The sequence below is a fragment of the Amborella trichopoda genome, chromosome 10 (genome assembly GCF_054954075.1).
Source record: "Amborella trichopoda isolate Santa Cruz 75 chromosome 10, AtrichopodaSantaCruz75HAP2 v2.0, whole genome shotgun sequence".
In the NCBI taxonomy this organism is placed as follows: domain Eukaryota; kingdom Viridiplantae; phylum Streptophyta; class Magnoliopsida; order Amborellales; family Amborellaceae; genus Amborella; species Amborella trichopoda.
Genome location: NC_142345.1, coordinates 5,166,314 through 5,193,424, shown reverse-complemented (window position 1 = coordinate 5,193,424; position 27,111 = coordinate 5,166,314). Strand labels below are relative to the sequence as shown.

At 41.4% G+C, this 27,111-nt stretch overlaps 1 protein-coding gene across 10 annotated transcripts in view; it reads left to right on the top strand.

Moving 5' to 3' along the window:
- The first annotated feature begins 554 nt into the window (after nucleotides 1-554).
- Nucleotides 555-27,111, top strand: part of LOC18434686 (uncharacterized) — a 31,252-nt gene continuing 4,695 nt past the window's right edge. For 3 of the 10 annotated variants that reach the window (XR_016043424.1, XM_011625272.3, XM_088850518.1), the window contains exons 1-5: nucleotides 555-753; nucleotides 3,816-3,846; nucleotides 4,359-4,441; nucleotides 4,869-5,027; nucleotides 10,629-10,687. Coding sequence is in view for 9 of the 10 variants with exons in the window: in XM_011625272.3 (XP_011623574.1) it covers nucleotides 3,819-3,846; nucleotides 4,359-4,441; nucleotides 4,869-5,027; nucleotides 10,629-10,687 (329 nt within the window). In the remaining variant the exon portion in view is untranslated. Of the gene's footprint in view, nucleotides 754-3,406; nucleotides 3,459-3,800; nucleotides 3,847-4,358; nucleotides 4,442-4,868; nucleotides 5,028-10,628; nucleotides 10,688-27,111 lie in introns of all 10 variants that reach the window. The other 7 variants (XM_088850515.1, XM_088850512.1, XM_088850517.1 and 4 more) reach the window with 7 other exon arrangements.

Genomic DNA, 27,111 nt, shown 5'->3' with positions numbered 1-27,111 from the left:
TTTTTTCCAATGGTTAGAGGGTGCAATTAGGAATTTTTTTATTGAAGTTCGAAGAGGTTATATCCCCAAAATTTGGAGTCCTAGAATTACTAGTAGGCCAGGTTTAACCCGCAGGAGTAATTGAAAGGATAGAATATAATCAAATTTAGAATAGAAGACATGAAATTTCTATAAAGCTTAGGCTTTATGAAAACAAAATAAAGCTTTACTTCAAATCTTTAATTGAAAAGCATTTTCTGCACTGGAAATCATCATGATGGCTCTAAAATCAATTTTACAATAAATTTTAAAATTAAAAAATAATACAAATCTTGGGGGTCCGTAAACACTTATTTTTAACATGAAATGAATAGCCTAGATGATATTTAAAATTTTAATTTTTTTTACTACCATAATATTCAAGCCGAGACGATAGATTTAAATTTTTTTGCACCACTTAAATCGCAATTTCAATCAATGGGTCATGAGGTGAGGCTTTACTTATTTTGATCGGGCTGCAGCCCTATCAAACCATTTTCCTATAGGAAGAGAGATTAGGGGGACGAGAGATTAAGGGGTGTGGAACTGGAGAATAGAAGAAGTTTCATGTGAAGGGAGCCAAACTAGAAATAGGCGGGAGAGGGGCGCTTTGCACGAGGAAATAAATCCAAAGTCTAGAGAGAGAGAGGTATTTGAGGGTTTATCAGGAGAGAGAGAGAGAGAGATATTTGAGGGTTTATCAGGATTTCCACAGAAAGCATCACAAATCAGGAGGTAAAAGTAGTCCTATTTCTCATTCCCTTACCCTCCTTTTCAATAATTTGCAGAGTCTCTGTTGGTTTTGTTATTTCTTCCCATTGTATTATCTTCGACTGAACTCTTACCCAATTCACTCAGCAACATTTGATTGCATAATTTATTTCAAGTAGGTATTATTTTTAATCTTTCTGTACTCACTTAATTTCAGTTCAGTGCATCAGTTTCATATAGTTCCTTTTATCTATCTAATTCTCCTTTTTGTCCTGAGTTGTTTCTATTGAATACGAGGATAATTATTTCTTGCTTTCTTGAAATATTTAAAATGCACAAATCGGTCATGTTATTTGTTAATTAATTGCAGAGGAGTGATAAGATTAATGCAGTATAACACTTTCGATTCTTATCTATTACGAGAGCTGCATTTAATTTTATTTTTTGTTGATTCCTTGCATCGAATAAGGTTTAAATAACTTCAGTATGGCTGGCTAGAATGTCTCTAGAGGGCCCTTCCTCCTTGGGTTGTTGCATAGGGCATGCGAGGCCCTTATTAATGTATGTATGCATTTAGTTCAAAAGGATTTTAGGCATGGTTGTGAGTATGCGTTGGTGTCATGGTTGAAGCATCAAGGATTACCAAATTTGATGATGTTTGGGAGATTTTTTTTTGGGTGAAATGATATTTGGGAGATGACAAGGGTGATTCTCTCAAGATGGTCATAGAATATAGGATCTCCTCCCATAGTTTTTTCTTTTCATATCAATATTCATGCCATAAATATGAAATTCTTACCACTGGCCATCACCAACAATTTTTTTTTGGGGTTGTCAAATTAATTAGCAATTTGGATCAGCACAATGGCCTATAAACACAATAGTTTTGATGCTGGAGTTCTTTGTTTGGCCATCCACTATTGCTTCAACCACCATTCTTATTCCTTTTTTCCAGATTTGTTTGAGGGCGAGCTTTCTATGGTCTCCAAACACTACCTAAGATATGTGTGTCTAGGGACCAAAAGCCATCCAGTGTTGATTAGGCCATTGGGAGTGAGCCAACAACAACTTCATACATTATTTACAACCTAACAAGGATATTTGGTGCTAGCATGTGATATTGTTGTTTGGTTTGCCATATTAAATATCCAAACCATGTCTAAAACCCTCCTGAGGATTAAAGATGATTTCCTAATGCTCATCGATGCAATTAGATCTTTGAGGTCCTCAATGAGGCGCACAAATATTCAGGGTGAGGAGTTGCAATGCAATCATATCCTGTGAGGTGTTTAAGTTCAGAAGCATACATTCAATGTGGAGGGATCCTCCATCATGGGTAGTGGGACGCTAAAATTCACTGTACTGGTGTTTAACTGCAATGAGTGCATCTGATGGAGGGCAGACTGAAGCGAGAGGGAAACTTTCCATTACATTTTTGTTAGGACTAGAAGGCATCGATCAATTTCCTCAATGCTATTTTTAAACCCAAAACCTCCAACTTGACCTAGCCAGCCAAATTACCTCATATTCCTCCTACTTGGCCTAAATCCTAAACCCTAAACCTTGCACTTTCAATAGAGCCTTGAGTAAAGTTGGGTGAGATTTGACTTTTGAGAAAGGTAATATGTAACCTATCACGAGAGAAAGCTAGATTGTGTCTTGTGGAGATCCCCAACCTGCCTTGCTTCTTACTTTCCAATTGCCCCTGCCACACAGCCCCCCCTTCTCTTCATGGGTAATCCTACATTTTCCATTTTATTGCTGACCCTCCTTCCCTTGCTTCTAGCTTTCCAGGTTTCCTACTGTGTGTGTGTGTGCCGGCACGCGTGCAAGAGGATAGTCCTTCCCCTGTACTCTCCTCTCTACTCCCACTCCCCTCACCAAAAAAAGAAAAAAGAAAAAATAGAGCTTGCCAAAGCCACAGTTTTCACATCAGGGCTTTGTCAAGTATTTCCTTCAGTCTTCAATCATGGTTTTGTCAAATCTTTTGTTGTTTAATATTGTTTCTGTGTTAATTTTGGCCTGGAATTTCTGTTGTTTGTTGTGCTATGGCTTTGTCCTTTGTACTTCAAAACTTGATGCTCATATCAATTCCAATTGCTTCCCTTCTATTGAAATTCTCATAAACTGCCGTTTTATGCTTGAATGTCTCTTATGTGGATAAGCATGTTTCTAACAGTGTTTTAAAACTTTATTTTTGATTCTTAGTGTGAAGTCCTTCTATTTCGAATTGCATCATTTGTTTTCTGATGTATTTATGATGTGGTGAGTGTGGTTATGGAAACTAGTAGTGGCTTCTGAATAAGAATTGATGTAGGTTTAGTTTTAGCTGGTGAGAGTTTGTTATTATCAGCACAGAAAGACCCTTGTGTTCAATTTAATATCATCGAAATAGATATCTGTAAATCAATGACCACATTTCTTGAAATTTTCATTGGAACCCTTTATGTGTTTGCCCCTTTTTCTTTAAGTAGCACCTTCCCCTGTGCATGTGTGTGTTTTTCTTCTAATGTTTGCTTGCAAATTACTTTCCAGTTACTCAATCATGACATTATAGGATGATACCATGCATTCTCTTATCAATCAGCCTCATTTTCCAATGTTGCTTACTCATCATAGGGTTTAATATGATCCTTCTGCATTCCCATGTTTTCTGAATCTTTTTTATGAGATGCAGAGAGTGGATTGATCTTCATAGACGTCTATGACATGGGCCCTCTTCCTTTAATGTACTTTGAGTGAGACTGCCTTTGCACTTGATTTTTCATGCCATGTAATAAACTCAGTGCTTGTCAAAAAACAGGAAAGAAAGAACGACATGCGACAAAAAAAAGTTCGATTATTTATATGCCTTTTTGACAATACTTCTTTATTTCTTTTTGATATTATTGCCTATCTTGAAGTTTTATGGACTCGGATCTGTATTTACCTGAGTTCTTCTAACTTCAAATTTGTCAAGGAGGTTGGCATACTATATTGTAATCTCATTCTTTTTGATGGCTTATATAAATGCGTGTTATTCTTCAACTTACTGAAATATTTATTTGTCTTCTATCTCGTTCACTTTCATGCGGTTTTGGAAACAGGAAATGGAGCTTAAAAGGATGATGGAGAAAGGTTGGAATCTTGGAACACTCCTCTTGATAATCCTTCTAGTCATGTGCTGATAGTTACCTCAAATGGATAAATGTTGTCAGAAAAAATTGCAAGTGTTATTAACGTGGTCTTCATTCCTTTTATGTTTAGTATAATTTCTTCAAGTAGTTGTCCTTTACTTTGAATAGTTTTACGAAGATAGACTGTTATTTGCTTCGTATGCAATCTTGCCTTTTCATTTTGTTTAGAATATTTTAATTTACTATTGCTTTATTCAGTGGCCGGTTTACCTTGTATGTTCAGATATTTCTATAAAACCTTGGTGCATTCATATATTATTGTGACATCAGCTAATGAGTCTTTCACATTCTTGTGGATATATTTTGACATGTTCAGAAATTCAAATCTTTATATGATGTTCGAAATCCCTTTATATGTGTTTGTTAGTCATGGTAGATCATGCTCGCATCCATTCCGGAATATTGTGAATAATATTTTTCCTATATATTTCTCACAATTTCTACATCTTACAGGTCTTTTGTCTTCCTTTTCAAGATCATTGCATATGCTCTCAAAGAACATTCAAGGATCCCTCAATCTGCATTTGCAACCTCTGGTGAGCAACTGTTATAAGGAGATGCATCTGTCAAAACTATCTGAACTAACTTTTGCATGTTGTCCTTGGGGCTGTTCGTCTTCTGTGGATATCTAATGCTTTTTATTCATTGTGCATGCCTTGATTATACATGAAATGTTCAACTAACTTTATGTTGTTATGATAATTCTGAGGACTTTGTTAAGCTACACTATATGTACTACCAATGGCTGCTAATGTGATAGATTACAAGTGAAAAATATCATTTTTAGTGTGGTGCCCACTCGGTAATAAATTTGCTGCTTTTATTAACTGTTCCGCCTGTTGATTTAGACCGTTAAAGGTATCTTTGGCAAAACATCTATTGGTGCGATTCTATTACTTTTTTAGAAATATCTATGCTACTGCCTTATGCAGTTTGTCTGAATTCTTTTATATATTTTTATAGGGAATTTTTGGTAGAAGAGAATATCTGTCTAAAGCCTACTTTGATGGTGACAAAGGATGGACCTCTTCTGGCTCTATACAGGGTGCAGCCCTCAAGAGTGGCAAGGCAGAGCTCCAAACTACAGGTCAAAGATTTTCAATGCTAATGGAGAGTTTAAAGGTCATTAAAAAAATTGTGCCTTAGCTAGCTTCTTATTCAGCATTTTTCATTATTTTTGCATTCGATCATGATATGATTTCAATTCCTCCTTCAGTTTTGGGTAACTACTTAGTTTCATTTTTCTCATTGATCATGCATGATGTTTTAGGAGTACTTTCACCATTGACTCTAGAGGAAATAAAGTGGCTGCATTCTTGTCAGTATGAAATTACCATGAAAATGGTGTGGTCTTTACTTTGAGACAGTGTAAGTTACAGTGTTAAAAAACCTCAACTCGCTCTGGGAACTGGGCAGGGCCTGGTTTGGGTCAACTCGTTGAATCCTTAGTTGAATTGGTAAGCCTTGCTTGGGTCCCAAAAAAGAAAAAAAGGGGAAAGCAATCCAAAAAAGTAAAAAAGAAAAGGGAAAAAAACCTTAAAAAATTATGAAAAAACTGAAAAACAGAACATGAAAATTTTAGAAAAAATTGAAAACATATAAACTGCTAATATTCATATGCAAAGGGTTGGCAGTGGGCATAGCCCCACCCAGGTCCTCTAGGGTTGGCCCAAGCTCTCCCGGCCTAGACAGGTTCGAGGGGCCTCTGGCCTAGGCGTGGCTCTGGCCCGGGCTGGCCTAGGAGACTTAACATTTTAAAAATAAAAAATTAAGGGGGGAAAGCCCAGGATGGGCTGGTCTTGTTGTGCTACTAGCCAAGGTCGGCAAGTCACATTTTGTGTCCCAGGCCATAGTTTTTTAGGTCCAGGCTGACAGGGCAGACCTGCCCATTTTCAGACCTACATATGTAGATATGTTTGCTTTGATGCCTGTCATATTTGGCATACATGTGATGAAATTATGGTGTAACATTTAATGATTCTACTGCAAATTCAGATGACTTCAATCTTCCAAGTACCAACACCATATTAAAGAAGTTCAACATTCAATCCAATCCATAAAAATCCTACTGGAGTCCAGAGACAATGACATAAACACTTCGCTAAAGATAAAAAAAAAGAAAAGAAAAAAGGAAAAATAAATGAGGGACTCAAATCCTCACCTACAGTTTACGATAAATATGAACGTTGTGGAGGATCATATTCATGCTGGCTATCTTGTTGGTGGCACCCTGAATGTCTTTGTGGGTTGGCTAGCCCCTATTCAAAAGTCTCCAAGGCTAGTCGAACCCTCATACACCCTTACCGCCTTCCTCATGGTTGCCACCTCGTTCTCTGGAGTTGCCATCACTATCTTCTTACATTGTCTTTAGAGGTGTTGTCATCTTACCCATCTTCATCTTCTTGTCCTCATCCCTCTTGTTGAGTCTCCTTGTCCTCCCTTCCTTCCATCCTCATTGATTGGCTCGGTCGCTTCTTCAAGCACCCTCTTGTTGAGGATTGATTCTTCCTGCTCCACTAGCCATTGTTTTGTCTGATCTTTTACTAATTTGTAATTGAGATGTACATGGTTGTAATCATACCCTCCCCTCAATTGCCTTTTCCTTAAGTTCAAGTTATATTGCACGTTCACCAATTTATGAAGCTTTGTCGTAGCCAACCTGTTCCTTGTTTGGTGTGTGAATCTGCTGGAGTGTACTCCAGTTTTGCTTGCACCTTGTTATGGAATATATTTGGCTTAGGATCCTGATTGCTTCCTGGTTGCGATTCTTTCAAGGTGGGGGTCTCATTTCCATGTATCTCCTACTGCTATGTTGAAAAAGTAGAAGACAAATTACTCAAGTGAGAGTGCAGTCATCAAATAAAATACATCACAAAAGTAATGATTCTTTGAGCCTGTGACTAATAAAAATTGAAAGCTAAACTGACTCTAGCTATGTGCCACTTCTTATCACATGGCTTTACCTAAAATCTCCTTGTGTATCCCTATATCGAGCATATGACACATGATCTCAGGATGGTTGCTTTGATCAGGGATGTGGTAGTATGCCGTTCTAAAGAAGAAACCTACATACGTTTATGAATTCGGCTTGACCATATATTCGTAGTGAAATAAAGAAACCCTCCACAAAGCTAAGGCACATAAATCACAACTTAAGATTTATTTTTCGAAGGTTACCTGCTGCATGGATTGGGCACTGCAGTGGAGAAATCCACTTGTCATGGATAATGTTCTAAACTTTTTTATGGTACTTGTGATTGACTCCTGCGGCTTGCTTTGCACGGTCCTTTGCTTCATAGGAAAGCCCATGTCAAGCTAATAATTTACTTACACTTATCTTAAAATCTTTGGCTATTGATGATTCTTTGACTTCTCTTGCAGCTGGAGTCTTTGAGATAGGTGAATGTAACCCCTTCCTCTGATCCTGAGGCAACCATATTCTTCCACCCTAATTGGGACTTGAGGGTTGACTCTATGGTCAAATGTGAGATTGCAAATCTAGTAATGTCTGACCTTATCATCTCTTACTTCTGTGCATGTCCTCCTGTTGTTTAGGATCCATTGGTGATTGTTTATGAACTTTGCCTTCCTTTCTCAACGTATTCCTTAGCTTGCTTCTGTTCACCAATTGTTTCCAACATAAGGTCAATGTAGTGAGCTGTGCATGTGCTCCAAACAAAATGTTTCCTCTTTTTCATAAGTCTCCTCCTCAATATCAATTATGACTTGAACTACATGCTACCCCCAAATGGCTCCACACTATCGAGTATCCCACTCTTGATTTTGTTAGAGGCATATACGCCACTAAAGTGGGAGATTGTGCTGCATGGACAATGTAACTAATGATTAAAAGCCCAAACTAAGGTCTTGCTCGTCGGGGTCTTAAGCCCGAGCCAGAAGCTGACTCTTCCGAGTCGTACTGCTGATCTGGAATAGTCAAAATAAAAAAGCACATCAGAATAAGTGACTTGGGTCAGAGGCGCCAAGAGTCTTAGATTATTCGCCAGACCTGGCACTATACCTTGTCTGAGTGTCTTGGGCATTTATAAACCTGAGTCATTGATTTCTAAAACACTGCAGTGTACCGAAAAATTGATTAGGCTCCTTCCTTTGGTGTCCTTTCAGCCATCTGACATTATTGTCACCCTTGTCCTTTTGCTACATTGTCTTATAATACTCCATAAATAAATCAACCTTGGCCACCTCCTGATTCAAGCAAGGTCCACCAAGCTCATATGTGTTTGAGGGCTTGAATCTAGGCTCCACAGTTGCAATAGTGGATATCATGGCTTCATAATATTCACTATTTGCATGACAACATCATAAAACCACTTACAATTGCCTTCATAATGCACTTCTTAATTGTCTTGCTCCATGGGAACTTTGGGTTCCTTACTTTTGACTGGTAATTGGACTAATAGGGGTCAATTTGACCCTAGATAAGCTGGAGAGGGTGAGGCTGGGAAGGCTGCATGGTCTGGGTAGGCTGAGTAGTATTATGAATTCTTGCCTTTCAAACATGCTTTTTTGACCTTAATAATCCTAGCCTACATCCTTTCAAGCCAGGTACTAAGTGACTTGATCCAACTCCATGCGCCTCACACCACTGTGCCTCCCCATGCTGTTCTGCTGACGATATGTATTTTCTAGACTAGTCCTCCTTGCATACTCAAGTTGGCCATGCAAAATCATTTTCCTCTTCCTGTCTGGAAGGCACCTAATATTTTGGCTTCCTATCTCTTCAACCATTTTCTGTTTTTGTGCCTTCTTCCCTTTTCTAATTTGATGGGTACAAGATTGCTTCCTTGATGTACTTGGGTACTTTATCAGTATATCAAGTGGCATAATATCCCTGCCAGACTTCTTCTTCCTATAGAATACATGTTTAAACTTTATCCTTCTCTGTGAATCCACCTCCCCCATATTTACACCCTGGATTCTCGCCCGCCCCTTGACATTTTCTAATGCTTGAAGTCTTGGAATTAATATCACTTGAACTTCGAAGCTTGAATATATGCCTACACTGGCAGAAGGTACTACTGGTCCTATATTTAAGTTGGCAATATGTATAAAAATATTTTCATGTACATTCAAAAAAAAGAAAAGGTTAATTTACTATTTTTTGAGTGAAAATGTTACTTTGAAAACAAAGCAAGCATGATAGAGGCATAAAAACCCTACGAAAAACATCTCATTAGGTGATACCACATATATATGTGTATAAAAATGGTTTCACATAAAAGAGTCATTTACTGTTTTTTTTTAAGGGAAAATTTTACTTTACAAACAAGTAAGCATGAGTGAAACCCAACCAAAAACATCTCATTAGCATCATCATCAAGTTGAAATGAGAAAATCAATAGATGATACCCGCATGCAGATACGTATAAATATATTTTTCAAGTAGATCTTTATCTGATTTTTTTGAGAGGAAGTGACATTTTATGAACAAAGTAAACCAAACAGAAAAGTCTTGCAAAGCATCAACAAGGTGAAAAATAAAATAAAAAATACTGGAAGTTATAACATGAAAAGAAATACTTTCACATACATTCAAATATAAAAAAATCTTTTGCTGATTTTTCTAGGAGAGTTGTTACTTTGCGGACAAAATAAGCATGCTATAGATATAAAAAAACTAAAAACAACATCTCATTGACATGAACAAGTCGAAGAATAGAATGCCAACAAATGATACCCCCATGTAGACATATACAAAAATATTTTCATGTACATTTAAATGTCAATAAAAATGTGAAATTATCGATTTTTGTTTTTTTGACTCCACAAATCATGTTCATCCTAAAAACAAAAATAAAAGAAAAGAATCATTCATAAGAAAAGGAAAGAATCATTCATAAGACTTTAAATTGAAAACACAAAACCTATTATCTTACCCAAATTTTTGAAGCTAATCCTCCTAAGCTGTATTCCCTTCCAATTGCGGCCTCCAATCTTTGCAAAAAGATCCTCAAATGCCACAAATCAAAGCCTCTAAACTATTTTTAAGGTGGGCATTGGATCCACTTGATCTGAAGATCAAAAGTTCTGCCCAAATCCTAAAATCTCTAATGGAAATCTTGGATTTGCAAGACTTCAGGCCCTTTTTTTTGGGGTTAAATTCTATGCCTTGGATGTGAAGGAGGGCATGAAAAATAACCCCAAATCCTTTTTCTTATAGCCTGACCACTGTTGTGGCTGGAAAACAGAATGAGGGGGTTTGGCTTTCTGGCCCCTCTTCCATCATATCTTTCTAATTGGTGTTAGACTCAGAATGTCCTTGAAGTTTCATTCCAGACTCAAAGAATTGGTCAAATCTGACACAAAAATGCACGTATCTGCACATTGGCTCTGGGGGTTTAGTAAATAACATGGCTTCTAGCAAGTTGGGGTATAGTAGGTGAGTTTGATTTGCCTGAGTTGGTACTGCTAATTTTTTGAATACTGATAAGGTGCTTTGTGGATTCTATAGCTCTTTTCAAATTTAGGATGCATTTTCCTTTTTCCCATGCTTTTTATCATTTTGGTTAAACGAAATGATATTCTATCAATACCCCCTTGGTGATGTATATGAAGGTAGTTTTGGCATTTTACACCACGTACATGTATATGTTTAGAGTGCATCAGAGCTATAATATTTCTTAAAAATGTTCTATTTTTTAGGTCAACATTTCTTAAAAAGTTTTTTATGGAGCCCTGAAATGATTGTATGTATTTTTTCAGCGCAGACATTTTTCAACAACTGGAAATGGTGCTGATGATCAAAAAAATGAAAAGGAAAAGTGAGTGTCGAACTTATCTTTCAGATATTGGGAATGACTATAAATGAATTGAAATGTACTTTTCTATATATATATATTGTGTGTGTGCGCGCGCGTGTGCGCATCTGCGTATGTGCATGTATACATGCACACGCATGCGCAGTCACACCTATCTCTTTTATGTAATCTTGGTTGTAAAAAGCATATTGTGTATCTGATAACCATTTCTTGTAACTGTCTTTTGAAACGATCTTTTGGTATCAAAGGTCCATAATCAAATGGCTAAAGTTTAGTGACCAAAACACCAAATTCTTCCGTATGACCGTGAGCCACATGCATAGGGAGAACATAATATGCCATATTACAATTTAAAAAAAAAAAAAACATAATATCCCATATTAAAGTGGGGCATCGGGCCTACTGCCAGCTTGAGGTGGTTGATAGAGCTATTGTCAAATTTTTCAGGTAGGTTTTCTTTGCAAAGGTTACCCCTCGACCTACCATGAGCTCTCTCTCTTTCCTACCCCTTCCTGATGCAAAACAATAGGAGGCCAAATTCAAATTTTATTTTATCTATAAATTTCATGAATGTGGTGGGTGGTCTTCATTTGTTATTGTAAGCTCACTTAGGGGGGGGGGGGGGGGGGGGGGGGGGACTAGATGGGTATTTTGTTTTTATAATGTGGCTTGGTAAAATTTAGCAAATTCTACTTATTTAGGATAGATTTGAATTTCCTCTAGTATTGAGTTCTTTGATTGGTAGTTCCATAATTTGAGGTTTGGATAACGTTGGACCTTCTCTTTTTCTTATTTTTCTTCCTTGAGGTATTTGGTTTCTTTAAATTAGATGGGGATAACATGGGAAGCCAAACGTGTAGGATCTAGAGAGAGAATCACGTGAGTTTGAATAGTGTCCTAGGTTAGCGGGTTTGTGGCATGTGTATGAAATGGAATTTTGAATTAAAAGGAAAGGTGCACGAGCTAGAGAGAGATATAATATTTGGGTTTTTCTATTTTTTATTTTTATGACTGGCTTTTAACATAAGGACTTAGCCATCCCATGACAAGACTAGGTGTTATTCTGTGAAGAGTTTTTTATCAAAGAAGAAAAGAATTCTTCCTTTTGGCTTCATTACGTTAAAAGCTAGTTGGCTTCATTACGTTAAAAGCCAGTCATAAAAATAAAAAATAGAAAAATCCAGATCTCTCTCTAACCTCGCATGGAACTTCTCTCTCCCCCTCTCTCTCTCTCTCTCTCTCACACACCTCTGCCATTACTGTTCTTCCAAATTATGCAACTCCTGAAAACCCCTTCTAACTCATTTTCTTTTGGTTAAGGAAGCAACCTGGTAGCTTGAACTTAGGATTGCAAGTTCTTCAAGTTGTAACCACCATCGAAGCTCCATGAGTAAATGGCATTGGTTTGAGTCAAGTTCCCATTTGCACCAGTGATAACCACAAATAATTCTTTGCCTCAAATTCTTGAGATTCTTGAGAGTTATTTGTGGATCGAAATCAAGGGTTTTAAGTGGCATGAAGCAATGGAATTACTGATTCTAACTTCAAGAGTGTGGGAAATAGAAGCTTGCTTAGGAGGTAAGATAAACGACAAATTTTGCTAGGAAGAATGGAGATACCATGCGCCTTACCACTCGACCCTTCAGTTCATTAGTCCTTGCTCCATCCCCATCTCTTGTACCTCCAAGCCTGCCCAGGAAGTTTGTAGCTCTAAAAAATCCTTCGCAGACATTGTGGTTTCTAATATTGCCCAACTTTCTTCCTCTTGTCCAACCTCTACCTCCCTTCCTGCACCCTCTTCTTCATCCATTATCCTTGTATCTTGTGACAAGCCAGCTCACCCCACCCCCCTCACCCTCCTCCTCCTCCTCCAGCCCTTTTTTTTTTATCCAATGGGGTGCCTCTTATTTTGCTCCCCAAAACCATTGAAACTCTGGAGCATATTTCCTCTTTAAAAAATTCCTTCACAGCTTCATTCCTGCCTCAGAGAAATGATATCAAAGGAATCACTAAATGGTTCCAGTCTATTTTAAATAATCATCACATCCTTTGTAGCCCTTTGCACAACGGAACCTATCTTATCTCTTTACCAGATGGTGCCCTCATCCCTCCTGATGTATCCCTAAATTGTCTTTCCTTCAGAGGGGGGCAGCTGACTCTCAGAACTTAGAATGAGTCCATTGATGCCGAACTCAAAACCAAGCTATGGATTCTTATCCAGGGTATTCTTATCCATCTTTGGTCCCATTTCATATTTAAAGCCATGTGGTGGCTTCATTCCAATTAATTGGAAATCCTTAGGCTTTCACCCCTTAGGCCGCCTTATCCTATGATGGCTTCCTGTGGTGGCTTCATTTCAATTAATTGGAAATCCTTAGGCTTTCACCCCTTAGGCCGCCTTATCCTCCTTGTTGAATTCCCTAATCCCGACTCCATTCCCTCATCTTGCGTTCTTAACTCTAATGGCTTCTCTTACCACCTCAAAATCTCTATCTAGGGGTCTGCAAACCCTGATTGCCATGAAAGGGTCCCTATAGACCATGAAGGTTGGACAATTCTGTCTGTGCCCAACTGCATATGGTCTCTCCTCAGGACCATCGTAATCTGGTGCACCTCAGCCCCAGCAGCGGGCTCCTGTGGTCGCCTTAAATGCTTCCCTCTCTTGCTCTCTCCAGGATTTGATATTCTCAAGGACCCACCACCTCTTGACACGTCCCCCACAATCATATCCCCCTAGCCTCTCCTGCCTAGACCTTTTGACGGCAATCCATCTTCTATGTCCCATTTCGCCACCTTGTCATCTCTTGATGCCATTCCCAATGCCCCTCATGCGCGGTCATGCGTTGGGGGTCAATCAATCACCTTTTTGGTATCCCCATCTCCGGTACCTGCTGCCCCTCATTTCCTTGGCTAGCTATTAGTACGCTCTCCCCGCCTCTTCCCAATGCCCCTGCCATTAATTCCATTTGCTGCTCTTCTATTCCCCTCTCTATTCCTTATTCTCTCTCCATGTCCCCCTCATCGAAAGCTGCTCCCTTTGGTAACCCCCTCTCCTCCCCTCGTCCTGTCCTCAAGACCTGCTATCCTGCCTTTTCCTCTTCCTATCTCTCGCTCCCTTTCCCTTGCTTCTTCTCAATCTGCCACCTCGCAATCCACCCTCGATATCATTTCCCCCCTTCATCATGGCGTTCTTCAGTCGTCTCTCCTTCCCTAGCCCTTTGATCCTTCTCCCCCTCTCTCAATCTCATCTCCATCCCCCATCCCCTCCACTAAAACCCCTATCCCCCCTTTCTTTCTCCGGCCTCACCCACTCTTTCCCTTCCGGATCAGTCTTTCTCTATCTCTGCATTCCCTCTCATGCCTAGAAGATAGAAACAACGCCTAGTCCTCCCGGGTAGGTGGTGGAAGCCTTAGTCCTCCTCTGCCCCCCCGCACTCCAACCCTCCTACCCCCCTTGGTTCAACTACCTCTCTATCCTTCTTACGTCCATTTCGATGGCTTTCCTACCCCTTCTTCAACCAATGAGTCTTCTCCTCCCCCTATATGTCTTTTTTTAATCCTCACCTTCTATCCCCATCCCTTCTAATTCCTTTGCCCTTCCTCTCCCTAATCCACCTGGGTCGGGTCTTGCCCAAACTGACTTGGACACCTTGGTCCCCCTTTCGCTAGAAATGAGGCTGCCTCTTAACACCTACCAGTCCTCCCAAGGAAGAATTCCCCCTGTCACTTCCCCTCTAAATTACTTTTTCTCCCCTCCACCTACCCCTCAATCCCAACTACAAAACCTCCCCCCTCTTCTCTCTCCACCCCTCTGCAAATAATTTCCCCTGTCTCCCCCCCCCCCCCTCCTGTTCACCCTTTTTTCTAATCAGAATCATCAAGGCTTCTTTGTCGATTTTGATGCCGACTCTAGTCGCATATAGAGGTGGATATCTAAGAGCTTTAGAGAATCGACAGAGGAGAGCCGCGTGCGGCTAACATGATTCGAACCATGGGCCTCCTTTTTTATGGCAATATTTCAGATATTACTGACTCCCTCAGGCAGGACACAAGAGCTGTGCAGGCAATTGCTTCCCCCATTAAACCTAAAGGATTTAGGGAACTTATTAATCTTCAATCTTACGTCAATTATGATTCTCCTGCCTCTTATTTTGCTCTTGTTCCTCTTCTAGCATCTCTATCACAGAGTTTCAAAAAACGTAGGTTTAGAAGAAAAACCTCCTCCACCCTAAGTCCCCCTTATGAAGATCCTTTACTGGAATATCTTGGGCCTTGGGCCCCATACCACTGGAATATCTTGGGCCTTGGGTCCCATACCAAGCGCTACGCGGTTCGATCCCTTATCTCCTTGCATTTTCCGGACATCATTGCTTTGTTCAAAACTAAACTCCCCACCCCTGACCTTAGCCTTATTAGGGATACTTGGGGGAGGAGACCTTGCAACTAGATGGCAAAAGGCTCCCTTGGAGCTTCTGGGGGTATCTGCGTTCTTTGGAACTTGATCATTTACTAGGTTGTCTCTTCCTCAATTAGAAGCTTCTCCATCAATATTTTCTTCTGTAGAATCTCCAATAGATTCTCTTCCAAAGTGTCCCTCATTTACGGACCCAATTTTCCCTCCATCTGCCAATCTCTTTGGCCGGTGCTCCTCTTTGAAAATCCCTCTTCTGGTATCCCCTGGCTTCTAGAGGGTGACTTTAATGTCTCTAGATGTGTTCATGAGAAGAGTGGTCCTATCACGACCGCGGTGAGAGCATTTTCGAAATTTATCGACTAGGTGCCCCTCTTAGAGATTCCCCTTTTAGGTGCCTCCTTTACCTGGTCTAATCATGTTACCCCGCTAGTCATGACCAACATTGACACATTCTTGGTCTCTAATTCCTGGGAAATGGCCTTTTTGGGTACCCGGTCTAGTGCTTTACCTAAAAAAACCTCGGATCACAAACCAATCCTTCTTGATATCAACTCCCTCCAACAGGTTAGAAAACCCTCAGATTTAAACTTTTCTAGTTCATCACGAACCCTCCTTTCCTCTTTCTTCAAATCTTGGTGGGCATCATATTCGGTTCATGGGGTTCTACCTGTCCAAAAACTCTAGCTACTGAAGGCTTCAATGAAACATTGTAGCCGGAACTTCCCTAGCGACTTTAGAGACCAAATCCTTGCCAGTAATAACCTTATCCAATCCTTAGACTCCCTGGAAGAAACCAGGCCTCTCTAATCAAGAAATTGCAGACAGATCCTTGGCAAAATCCTCTCTCCTCCTTCTCAAAAAGGAAGAGACCTTCTGGTACCAGAGGTCTAGAATCAAGTGGCTGAACGTAGGGGACAAAAACACTGCCTTTTTTCACAAAACCGCAGGTGTCAGAAGAAGAACCAATGCTATCACCCAAATTTCTGTAGGCCTTTCTACCTATACCCGCCCTGAGCAAGTTAATAGACTTATAATTGGATACTTCAAAAGCCTTTTCTCCGCCTCCGCTAGACTGAGGCCCTCCCTACCTTCCTTTTCTTCTCTTTCTCCTTCGGAAGTGGTCTGGTTAGAAAGACATTTTGCGGAGGAAGAAGTCCATAGGGCTGTTCTTGACTTCAGCAGAGATAAGCCCTTGGCCCCGATGGTTTCCCCATTGTCATCTTTCAAGAATTCTGGGACACTTTGGCCCTAGATCTTATAGCCTTTTTTAATGAATTCTATATGAGGAGCCGACTCAATTCTGTCATAAATTGTACATTCATCACCTTAATTTCTAAGATTGAAGGGCTGGAAAAATGAGAGACTTCCACCGTATCCGCCTTCTCAATTCTTCCTACAAAATCATGTCGAAAGTTCTAGCCTTCTACCTCCAATATGTCCTCCATACCATTGTCTCCCCCACTCAATCAGCCTTCATCGCTAATAGGCAAATCTTAGATGGGGCCTTCTCTGCCCACGAAGTTATTCATTCCAGATTTTCTATAGGGACCCAGGGCCTAACATTAAGCTAGATTGGAAAAAGGCTTATGATAGAGTAGACTGGGACGTCTTAGATGATTTGCAGGTGTGTATGGGTTTCAGCGCAAGGTGGAGATCTTGGATCAAAGCTTGTATTTCTAATCCCTATTTTTCTATCTTGATCAACGGATCACTCGTGGCTTTTTTCCTATCTCCAAAAGTCTCAAGTAGGGGGACCCGCTATCGCCCTTTCTTTTTACTCTCATTGGAGAATTCTTCTCCAAATCTCTTTCTGGACTTTATAATAGAAGTATCATGCGAGGTTTTCAAACCTCCTCTTCTAGTCCAATTGCGTCTCGTCTGCTTTATACAGATGATAGCTTGATTTTCTGTGATGCTGAACCACAACAACTTGATGACCTTTGGTTGCTCCTTAGATGCTTCGAAGTCACCTCTGGGATAAAATTTAATATGTTCAAAACTAAAATGATGGGGGTGAAGCTATCCGAGGTTGAGACCTTTTCCCTTGCCCATCATTTGGGTTGTGACATGGATCCTCTACCCACCAAAAACTTGGGCCCTACTCTTTGCTTTGGCCAAGTCAGAAAGCATTTATGGGATAACCTTTTCAAAAAATTCACCTGGAAATTCGCTAATTGGAGGTAAATTCCTCTCTTTGTGGGTTCAAATTATTCTCATAAAGTCCACCCTGGCCGGCATCCCTATCTATTTTATGTCCCTTTTTCAGATTCCCTCCTCCGTTGTTCTTCGCCTTGAAAACCTCGTGAGAAATTTCCTGTGGAGTGGCGCCACAGAGGATCATAAGCTCCATTGTGTTTCCTAGAAACGGTGTTGCATCCCACAAAAATTCCACAGTTTAGGTATCAAAGCCTTAAAAAATCATGAATACTGCTCTTCTGGGGTAATGGTGTTGGAGGTTTACCTCCCCACATCCCCTTCTATGGAAGGACATTGTCTGGGCTAAATATGGGTTGGAGGAGATGGTTGGCTGCCAAAAACTCCTTATTTTAGAGCCTCTGGGGCTTGGAAATCCATTTCCTCCTCTAAGAGTGCCTTCAATGTGTCTGCTAGATTTATGTTCGATGATGGTCAGATTAGATTTTGGAAAGACCTTTGGGTAGGTTCCTCTGCTCTCGACCTTCTTTTCCCTTCCCTATTTCATTTGGCCATTGATCCAGTGCCCTTATTGCCCATTATGTGCAACGTTCTGGCTCTGATCAGTCTTAGACTCCAATTTTTAGAAGGAGCCTTAATGATTCTTAATTTCCTACCCTTAACTCTCTCTGCCGTCTTTTGACTCTTGTTCTCTCTCCTCACTAGACAAGACTTCCTTCTCTAGGCCCCTAATTCTTCGGGTTGCTTCTCAGTCACCTCCTTTTACTATTCCCTCCTTCCCCCTTTGAATCCGACCCCTATTCTCAATAAAGTGTGGTCTTTTTCCATCCCCATAAGGTCCAGGGATTTTTTTTTATTCTGATCCATGGAAGATCTCTAATCCTTGACCAGTTGCAGAGGAGAGGTATTTCCTTGCCTAACCATTGTATCGTATGTCTGAAGGACAAGGAGACCATCCCCCACCTATTCATTCACTGCCCCCTCTCCTTTTCAGTTTGGTCTTTCTTTCTTAAGCCCTTCAGATTTCATTAGGTCACTCCTCAATTTGTTGTGGATCTCTTATGGGCCTACATAGGCTCTCCCTTCCCCAAAAAAGGTAAGAAACTCTGGACCATAGCCTTAGCAGCTATTTTGTGGTCGATTTGGCTTGAGAGAAACGCTAGAATCTTCTGTGGCCTTGCAAACCTCTACCCCCATTCCTAGGCTCAACTACCTCATTGGTCTCCTTTTGGGCAAGTAGCATCCCAATCTTCTCCCAAATCCCCTTTTCTCACCTCAGTGACAGTTGGTTTGATCTGCTTTCTCTTAATTCCGCTTCCCCTCTTCTAGGCCTTTGTGGCATCCCCCCTCTCCAGAAGTAATTAAATTGAATACGGACGGAGCCTGCTTTGGAATTCCGGGTCCCTTTTGTTATGAAGGTTCCCTGGTATTTTTCTCCTATTCTTGGGCCCCCTGGGAATTTCAGATTCTAACTCTACAGAAGCCTTCGCCTTATTGGAAGGCCTCAAGAAGATCCATTTCACCAGTTGTCATAGCTTGGCAGTGGAAGTAGAGTGTGATTCTAGCAATGTTGTCTCTTGGGCTTCCAAGTCAGTGCAGCCCCCTTGGAGATTGACGGCCATTTTTGACCTCATAGCCCTTACTTGCAGCAACCTCCCAACCATAACTTTCACCCATGTTCATAGAAGTGCAAACTCAGTGGCTGACGCGCAGGTCAAGGGTGGAGCTAGAGCCGCTTTCCCTACTATGGAGTTTCTGCCACAATCCCCTGCCTTTGGGGCCCTCTTCCTCGTTCCTTAGTAGGATCAGCCTTCTGCTCTTGCACATCGAGGCCGCTTGGTACAAGTTACTGGTACACTCTTCGACCATTCCCTCTACTCCCTCTTATCTTCCTCTTCTCTCATTCTCTCTCTCCTTTTCTGTCTGTTTCCAATACCGCATGTTCCCCTACCTATCTCTCTATCTCCCGCAACTCCCCCCCCAAAAAAAACGAACCCTGGGAGAAGGGGGTAAGAAAGTAGAGAAAAAAGGAAAAAAGAAGAAAGAAAACAAAAATGAGGAGAAAAAAAAAAAAAGAAATTTTTTTTTTTTAACTTTTCAAGAACAAATTGAGGAAAACTCCTGCCCCATCTATTTCACTTTCCTTTCAGGTCGTCCCCCTTCTCTCCTCTTATCTCAATGCTCTTCTCATTAATCTCTCCCCTCTGTACTTCCCTTTCACCCTTATCTCTCTCTGTACCCCTCATGTTCTAATTCGCTCGTAAAAAGAGTCAAGATTCAAGAGAAAAAAATGGAAAAAGAGTTTGGGGAAAATATAAAGAGAAAAAGTGAAAAAAGGAAAAAGAGTTGTAGGAAAAAAAGAAGAAGAGCAAGATAGATAAAGGACGGAGAATAAAAAAAAGAACCAAAAAAAAGGAAGTAGAAAAAAGATAAAAAAAAATTGGGTTCACTGCTTTCTTCACCCCCCCCCAAGTCTAATCTTCTTTTCTACCTCATCCCTTCTTTCTATCGCTTTTTTCACTCTCTATCTATTGAAGCTCTATTTGCTTCTGGTCTTCCTTTCTCTATTTTAACTTCTTCTCATCCCTATCTCCCCATCTCTCTCTCGTTTTCTCTTTTTATCTCTCTCTCATCGTTATTCCCCTCTCATAACTCGGCTAATTCCTGAGACCCCCAGCGCCCCCCCCCCCCCCCCCCCTCTCTTCTCTTCTTGCTCTCCTCCCCCTCCTCCTCCTCCTCCTCCTCCTCTTTCTCCCAATCCCTTTACCCTTCTCTCCCTTCTCTCCCCTAGTAGTGTTTACAAATAAATTCTTGTTACTACACTGAGCTGTACTAGATCTTTTTTCGCTTATTCCCACTGCCTCAGCCCAAGGATGATAGCGTACACCTTTTCACTTAAGGATTCCCTCGGCGTCCCGAAGCGTAGTCATTCATTTGACGGAGCGCACCAACCTAGTCTTGAGGATCTCAGTCTTGAGAAGACCATTTTTTATATTCTAGCAAATGGTTATAGACGCAGATTTTCCATGTTTTTCTTCTCGTTGTTTTTGTTCTTTGCTTTACTTTATCCCCCCGTTGTAGTCTGAGCACCCAACCTGTGAGATGCATTTTATTTTCTCCTTGTTGTTCTATTGTAATATTCTTAATTTTTATGCAATGAAGTTAACCATTCCCAAAAAAAAAAAAAAAATATGTTCGAAAACACTTAGTTACTATGATAGTTGGTCATGGAGTTCATGGCCATAGATAGCTGATATGATCTGATTGTGCAAGAAAATCGACAAGCGGGCAGAGATAGTTGCACAACTGCTGCATGAGCAAGACCAGCAACAACGTGCCCCAAGTGATAATAGATATTTGGGGTTAGATCCAAATCGTGAGGGTTTTCTAGAGATTGGTACGAAACTACAAATCAGAGCCCGAGTCTGAGAGGGAGCAGGCTGATGATGTTTCTGATCATCCAAAGGTGTTCAATGTGCGATGAGAGCATCAATTTGATGGAGAGTTGCACAACCGACCACCTTGAGGCTGATGTGACTGGCTTAGGGGCATGGACAGTGGGGAAACAGATATTTTATGAACTCTCTCCGAGGCTGATAGTAGAGAAATCACATTCCTATCTAATGGTTCCCAAAATTAACATGTCAGGGATTGGGATTCTCCACCAGTCTTTGACGAGTCCGGGGAGGATTTAGATTTTGTGAAAAGTTCAACTTTTGATGAATGATTGGAGTTTGAAGAAGAGAGGTTAAGTTTTAAAGAGGTAAATGATGATGATGGTGGTGAAGAGGTAGAAAGGGAACGAGTCGTAAGGGGAAGGTACAATGGGTTCCTTTCTCTCATCAATATCTACTTCGAATTAGAAGATTTCACCTACAGATGCATGCTGCCAATGTTAACTGTGCCAAAACTCTCAACCATTTATTCAAAAATATTTTGATTGGGCCCATTACCTGTTGGTCCCAAATCCCAATCAAACTTGAATGTCTGGGTTTAAAGGATTCATATTATCCCATTTCAAAACTCGATGATGAGTTTTCTAACCAGCGGAGTATGATGGAAATCAAGAGAAGGGTGAATTCAAATTTTATTTTATCTATAAATTTTGGAGACATGCTTGCTAGTTTTTATTTGATATTGTTAATTTGGGTTTACTAGCTTAGGGGGACCAGAATGGTATTTTTATTTTATAGTGTGGCTTGGTAGTAATTTAGCAAATCCTACTTATTTAGGATAGATTTGAATTTTCCTTAGGATTGAGTTCTTTGATGGGAAGTTCCACAGTTTGAAGTTAGGATAACATTGGGCCTTCCCTTTTTCTTATCCTTCTTTATTTAGTTATTTGGTTAATTATATGGGGATAACATGGGAGGTCTAAAAGTTTAGGATGGAGAGAGAAGCACGTGAGTTTGAATAGAGTCTTAGATTAGCGGGTTTGTGGGAGGTGTGTGGAATGGAATCTTGAATTAAAGGTAAAGGTGTGTGAGGCAGAACGTGAAAGGACATATCGGAAATATATCCAATAAGACCATTCATCTTGTGTATGAGGACGTCACAACTGTATTTTTAATTGCGGGATGCAGTCTCGATACGATCGGGGGGACCGATGCAGCTCGATACGGTCCAGATGCGGAGCATCACTTGATGCAATCGATAAATAGAAAATATTCACAAAACATCTCAAAAAATGGGTTAGTGCATGGAACAAAATATGGAGGTGATTTATGTAATAGTAGTTATTTGATTTATTCATTAACTCTAATATTATCAACTGTTGGAGATCTGAATCCCCTGATTGAAGACATTATAAAGTAGAAACTAGAAACTTGAAAGTAACTTTATAGAAGACATTAGAGAGACCTTGAATGATCTAGATCGTACAAAATCGCAAGGATCCCTAATTGGATTATGTTAGAGGCAATTGTTATCGAAGTAAATTATGACGGCAGCTCTCTAGACAATCCCGATCCAAATGGGGCCATTTTTAGGAAACTGAAACGAGACCTACTCATGTTCTTGGGACCTTTGGGTATTGCAATTGCCACTTGGGTAGACTTACATGCACTACTTACTGGGCTCGAAATGTTGGATAACAATTGGGGTTCCTCCCTCTCAGGGGAGGGAGACTCCCAAATGTCATAAGTTAGGACAATAACTAAACTAAATGCCCTAGGAGATTGGTGCAATCCTTTGATAAAATTTCTCTCTCTGTCAAAGCCTACACATCACTTGCATAAATATAGTGGAAGGCCAACACACTGTTGTGACTCTGACCAGAGAAGGGTATGTGATTGGATCTTTCAATGTGTGGAAGCCATCTCCCTGAGCTAGCGCTCGCATCTGCTAACAAGAAGTTTGTACTATCATGCTAACTCATAGTAATATTTTATGTAACCACCATCCGCAAATTTTTTTTTGCCTGTGATGCACGATAAATTGTACATTTTGACACAATCTATTACATTACCATTTCATCCAAAAAGTATAAAAAGAAAAAAAAAGATGGGCATGAGTGTGTGGGAGATCAGGGTTATCTGTGAGAGAGGGATGAATAATGGATGTGGAAGAGGAAGGGAAACTAGCTGCATATGTCATCAGCATCACACTAAGCTATTGGTTAGGTTAGAATTTCATAGTGTCAATACCATGCAAAACTTCAATTTTCATGCGTTAGCACCATGAAGAAGGGTGAGGGTGATCCTACTTCTGATATGGATAGCCTACTCTCCCTTCTCTCCCGTCTTCTACCCCTGCACCCACCCTCTTCCTTCCCCCCCCTCCCCTCTTCTCTCCTTACCTTTTGAACACTGTCTTAGGATAACGGACCTTTACAAGTGCTCTATGGTCCGTGTGTTCCATCCTCAAAGGGACGATCTCCAAGGCGTCGAGAAATGGGGGAAATTACTATTGGGAGACCCATCCCTTTACTGCAGAAAACTCTCTGATGGGTCCTTTCTCTTCTCCTTCTCATCTCAGAGCCTTGCCATCTTGGCCTCCAACTCTCTTGCTCCTGTTGTGCTCTTGCATCTCCCTTGCCCCCTTTTGATTCTGCTCCTCTCTCCCCTCCTGTTGTGGCCTCCATCTCCTTCGACCCGTCCACTGTTCTTCCTCCATCCTCAAACCAGTCATCACCCCCCCCCCCCTCTGGTGAACTTGGACTCTCCCCCTGGGTCACCTCCCCCCCCACCAAACCCCGAGACGTGCACTATGGATCCCTTCTCCTCTATCTACTGGAACCCAAACCCTCCCATCCTCATAGGTTTCCCTGCTGACCCCTCTAGTGGGGACCCCATCATTGTCTCTTTCCCAGTAACCATCCATTACCCTGCTGCCCCCCCTCCCATCCCCTCTTTCCTCTTTGAAACCCACCCCTTGTCTTGGAGGACCTCATTTCTTGGGATCCACCTTCTCTTTCTCTTGCGCCCTCTTTCCCCTTTTCTCTTTAACCCCCCCCCCCCCCCCCCCCAGCTCCTCCTAATTCTTTCGCTGTAAATCTTCTGGACTCCCCACCTTACAATTTCTTGGACGATGAAGCTGCAGTATTTAGGCCCACACCTCAGGACAACCTCAACGCTATTGGTCTGACTTCTTTCTTGATGCAGCCCTTTTCTCAGCAACCTCCTCCTTCGGGAGAAGGATCTTCGGTGCCTCGTAGCGCCCTTGGGTCAACATATTCTAGCTCCTCTTCTGTCTCTCCCGTCTCCAATGTCGGTGGACTCATCTTTCGTAGACAGAATTGATCTAGCACAAGGAAAGATTCATAATGTTATGGACGTCATGGGCTTCCCCTTCTTTGGACCTAAAGGACTCTTCAATGAGTTCTTCAAGACGAAGACCCCTGCCAAATTCAGGGCAAGTCGTAAAGGAAAACGAGAACTAGATAATTTGGTATGTGATATTAACTTAGATCGTGCTGCTTCTCTACCTCTATCGCCACCTGCCTTAGGCGTCATTCTCCAAGGGTCTCTGGTAAGAAGATCCTTGAGGATCTCCGCCTTAATACGCTTGCCCTGATGCTTATTCTTCCTTGGAATATCTGAGGGTTAGGCGTCCCTTATAAAAAACAAGCGGTGAGGGATTTTTGTATGAAATACCATCCCTCTATCCTTGCCCTCACAAAAACAAAGCTGCCTGCACCCACCTTGCTTCAGATAAGACGTGTTTGGGGCAGACGGCCTTGCCAATGGGAAGCACTTCTTGCTAATGGAGTCTCTGGAGGCATTTGGGTAATTGGGATCCAGCAGCAAAGACCCTTATCCATGTCTTCGTGGGTTCTTTCTCAGACTCAATATTATTGTCCAGAGTTTCCGATGCTCTGCTGTGGAAATTCTCGGCCATTTATGGGTCAAATTTGGACTCTTTGAGACCCTCTTTCTGGGAAGAAATTAACTCCATAGCCTCCTATCTGGTGTTTAGATGGAGATTTCAATGTTACTCGATGGTCCTTCGAAAGGAACTCTTCCCCTAGAATTATCCCGACGATGCAAAGTTTCTTGGATTTTGTTGCCCTAACAACCTCTTGGATATCTCTATCCAGGGCTCTCAATTCACCTGAGCTAACCATTCCCAAAGCCCCTCCTCTCCAAACTTGATCGTTTCCTGGTCTCCCTTGACAGGAATAAAACTTTTGCTGGTTCTCATGTCTCTGCCCTACCTAAACCAACCTTAGACCACTACCCATTGCTACTCGACACACACCTAGTTTTAAGAGGACCAAAACCTTTTAGATTTGAGCTGGCTTGGTTCGAAGAGGATTCTTTCTCCTTCCTTTTCCCTACTTGGTGGTCGTCTCTCAGGGACTCTGTGGTTGGATGGGCGAGTTTCAGATTTCAAAGAAAGCTGCAGCTCCTAAAATACTCTCAAAGCTTGGAGTAGCAACCTCCCAGGTTCCTTTGGACCTCAAAAACAGTCTACTCTTTTTGCCATCCAAGACCTGGATATGCTCGAAAAATCTAGACCCCTATCTGACTCTGAGCATCTATGTAGATCCCAACTTAAACTGGACTATCAAAATATCCTTAAGAAAGAGGAGATATTTTGGTTCCAGAGATCAAGGACCAAATGGCTTAAGTTGGGAGACCTTAATACTGGAGTTTTCCATAAGACTACAAACTGTACACGTACGGATAATTCTATCTCTCACCTTAAGGATGGGGACTCTCTGGTAGACCAACCTAATCAGATTGAAGATGCCATCCTATCCTATTTCTCTAACCTCTTCTCTGCTCCTCAAGGACCAAGATTAGTCATGGGGAACCTCTCTTTTCGCTCTCTTCCACTCTACAAAGCCTTGTGGCTGGAAAGACCTTTCCTAGAAGAAGAAATACTTGCAGCCATCTCGGACTTGGCTCTTGACAGGGCCCCTGGCCCTGATGGTTTCCTAGTTGCCGCCTTCAAAACTTATTGGGACTCTTTCCGCAGTGATTTCTTGGCCTTGTTCTCAGAGTTCCACTCAATGGCTGTCATTCACGGAGCTATGAACGCCACCTTCATAACCCTCGTCCCAAAGATTGATGGGGTAGAACAAATCAAAGATTTCATACTCATCAGCTTAGTCAACTCGACCTACAAAATTGTCTCAAAGGTCCTAACATCTCGCCTTAAAGAGATCCTGCCTTTTGTTATATCCATCACCCAGAGTGCCTTTGTAAAAGATAGGCAAATCTTGGATGGGGCTGTAGTAGCCCATGAGTGTGTGCACTCTAGACATCTAAGTAAACAACCAGGCCTAATTGCTAAACTTGAATGGGGAAAGGCTTACGATCACATGAATTGGGCCATCCTTGAGGAAACTCAAACCATAATGGGGTTCAGGGTGAAATGGTGATCGTGGATGAAAGCATGCTACTCCAACCCCTACTTCTCCATCCTCATCAAGGGTTTGAGACAGGGAGACCCCCTGTCTCCTTTCCTCTTTGCTATTGTTGCGTAGGTTTTTACTCAATCAATCTCCCGCCTCGACGAAGCTGGTATGCTACATGGTTTCTCTTGTGGAAACCAGGGCCCAATTGTCTCGCACTTGCAATATGCAGATGATACCCTGGTTTTTTGCAACGCTGATCCCGAAGAGCCTGATAACCTCTTCTTGTTTTTAAGATGCTTTGAGTTCGCCACGGGCTTCAAAGTCACTTCAAAAAGACAAAAATGATGGGGGTTTCCATTGATTCCCTTTCTCTTAAAGCCTATGCCGACAGCTGGGGCTATGAGGCCCAAGCTTTACCGTCCAATTACCTTGGACTGCCTCGGTGTTTAGGTAAACCTAAGCATAGCTCTTGGTCCCACATCATAGACAAAGTTGATAGGAGATTGGCAGGATGGAAGGGTCGGTTCCTTTCCCTAGTCGGAAGGACGACCCTGATCAAAGCAACCATTGCCAATATTCCAATTTACCAGATGTCTATTTTTCATATGCCGGCCACTGTGGCGGCCAGGATTGAACTACTCATTCGCAGATTCAACTACTCATTCGCAGATTCTTTTGGCCTGGAGTTGGGAACGATCACAAATACCATTTGATTTCGTGGGACAATCTGTGCCCAACCAAAAAGACAAGGAGGACTAGGTATTAAAATTCTCAAGAAACAGAACCAGGCTTTACTTGGAAAGTGGTGGTGGTGCCTATCAACTCAATCTGATCAACTGTGGATTGAAATCATCAAACACAAATACCATATCCCAGCTTCTCCTTGGATTCCCGAAATTTGAAATCACAGTAGAGCCTCTGGTATTTGGAGATCTCTTTGATCTTCATGCCACTCTTTCAAGAACTGCACTCGCATTCACCCTCGGAGGGGCAATCGAGTACATTTCTGGCTCGATATATGGCTTGGTCCTACTTCTTTCAAGGATAGGTACCCAA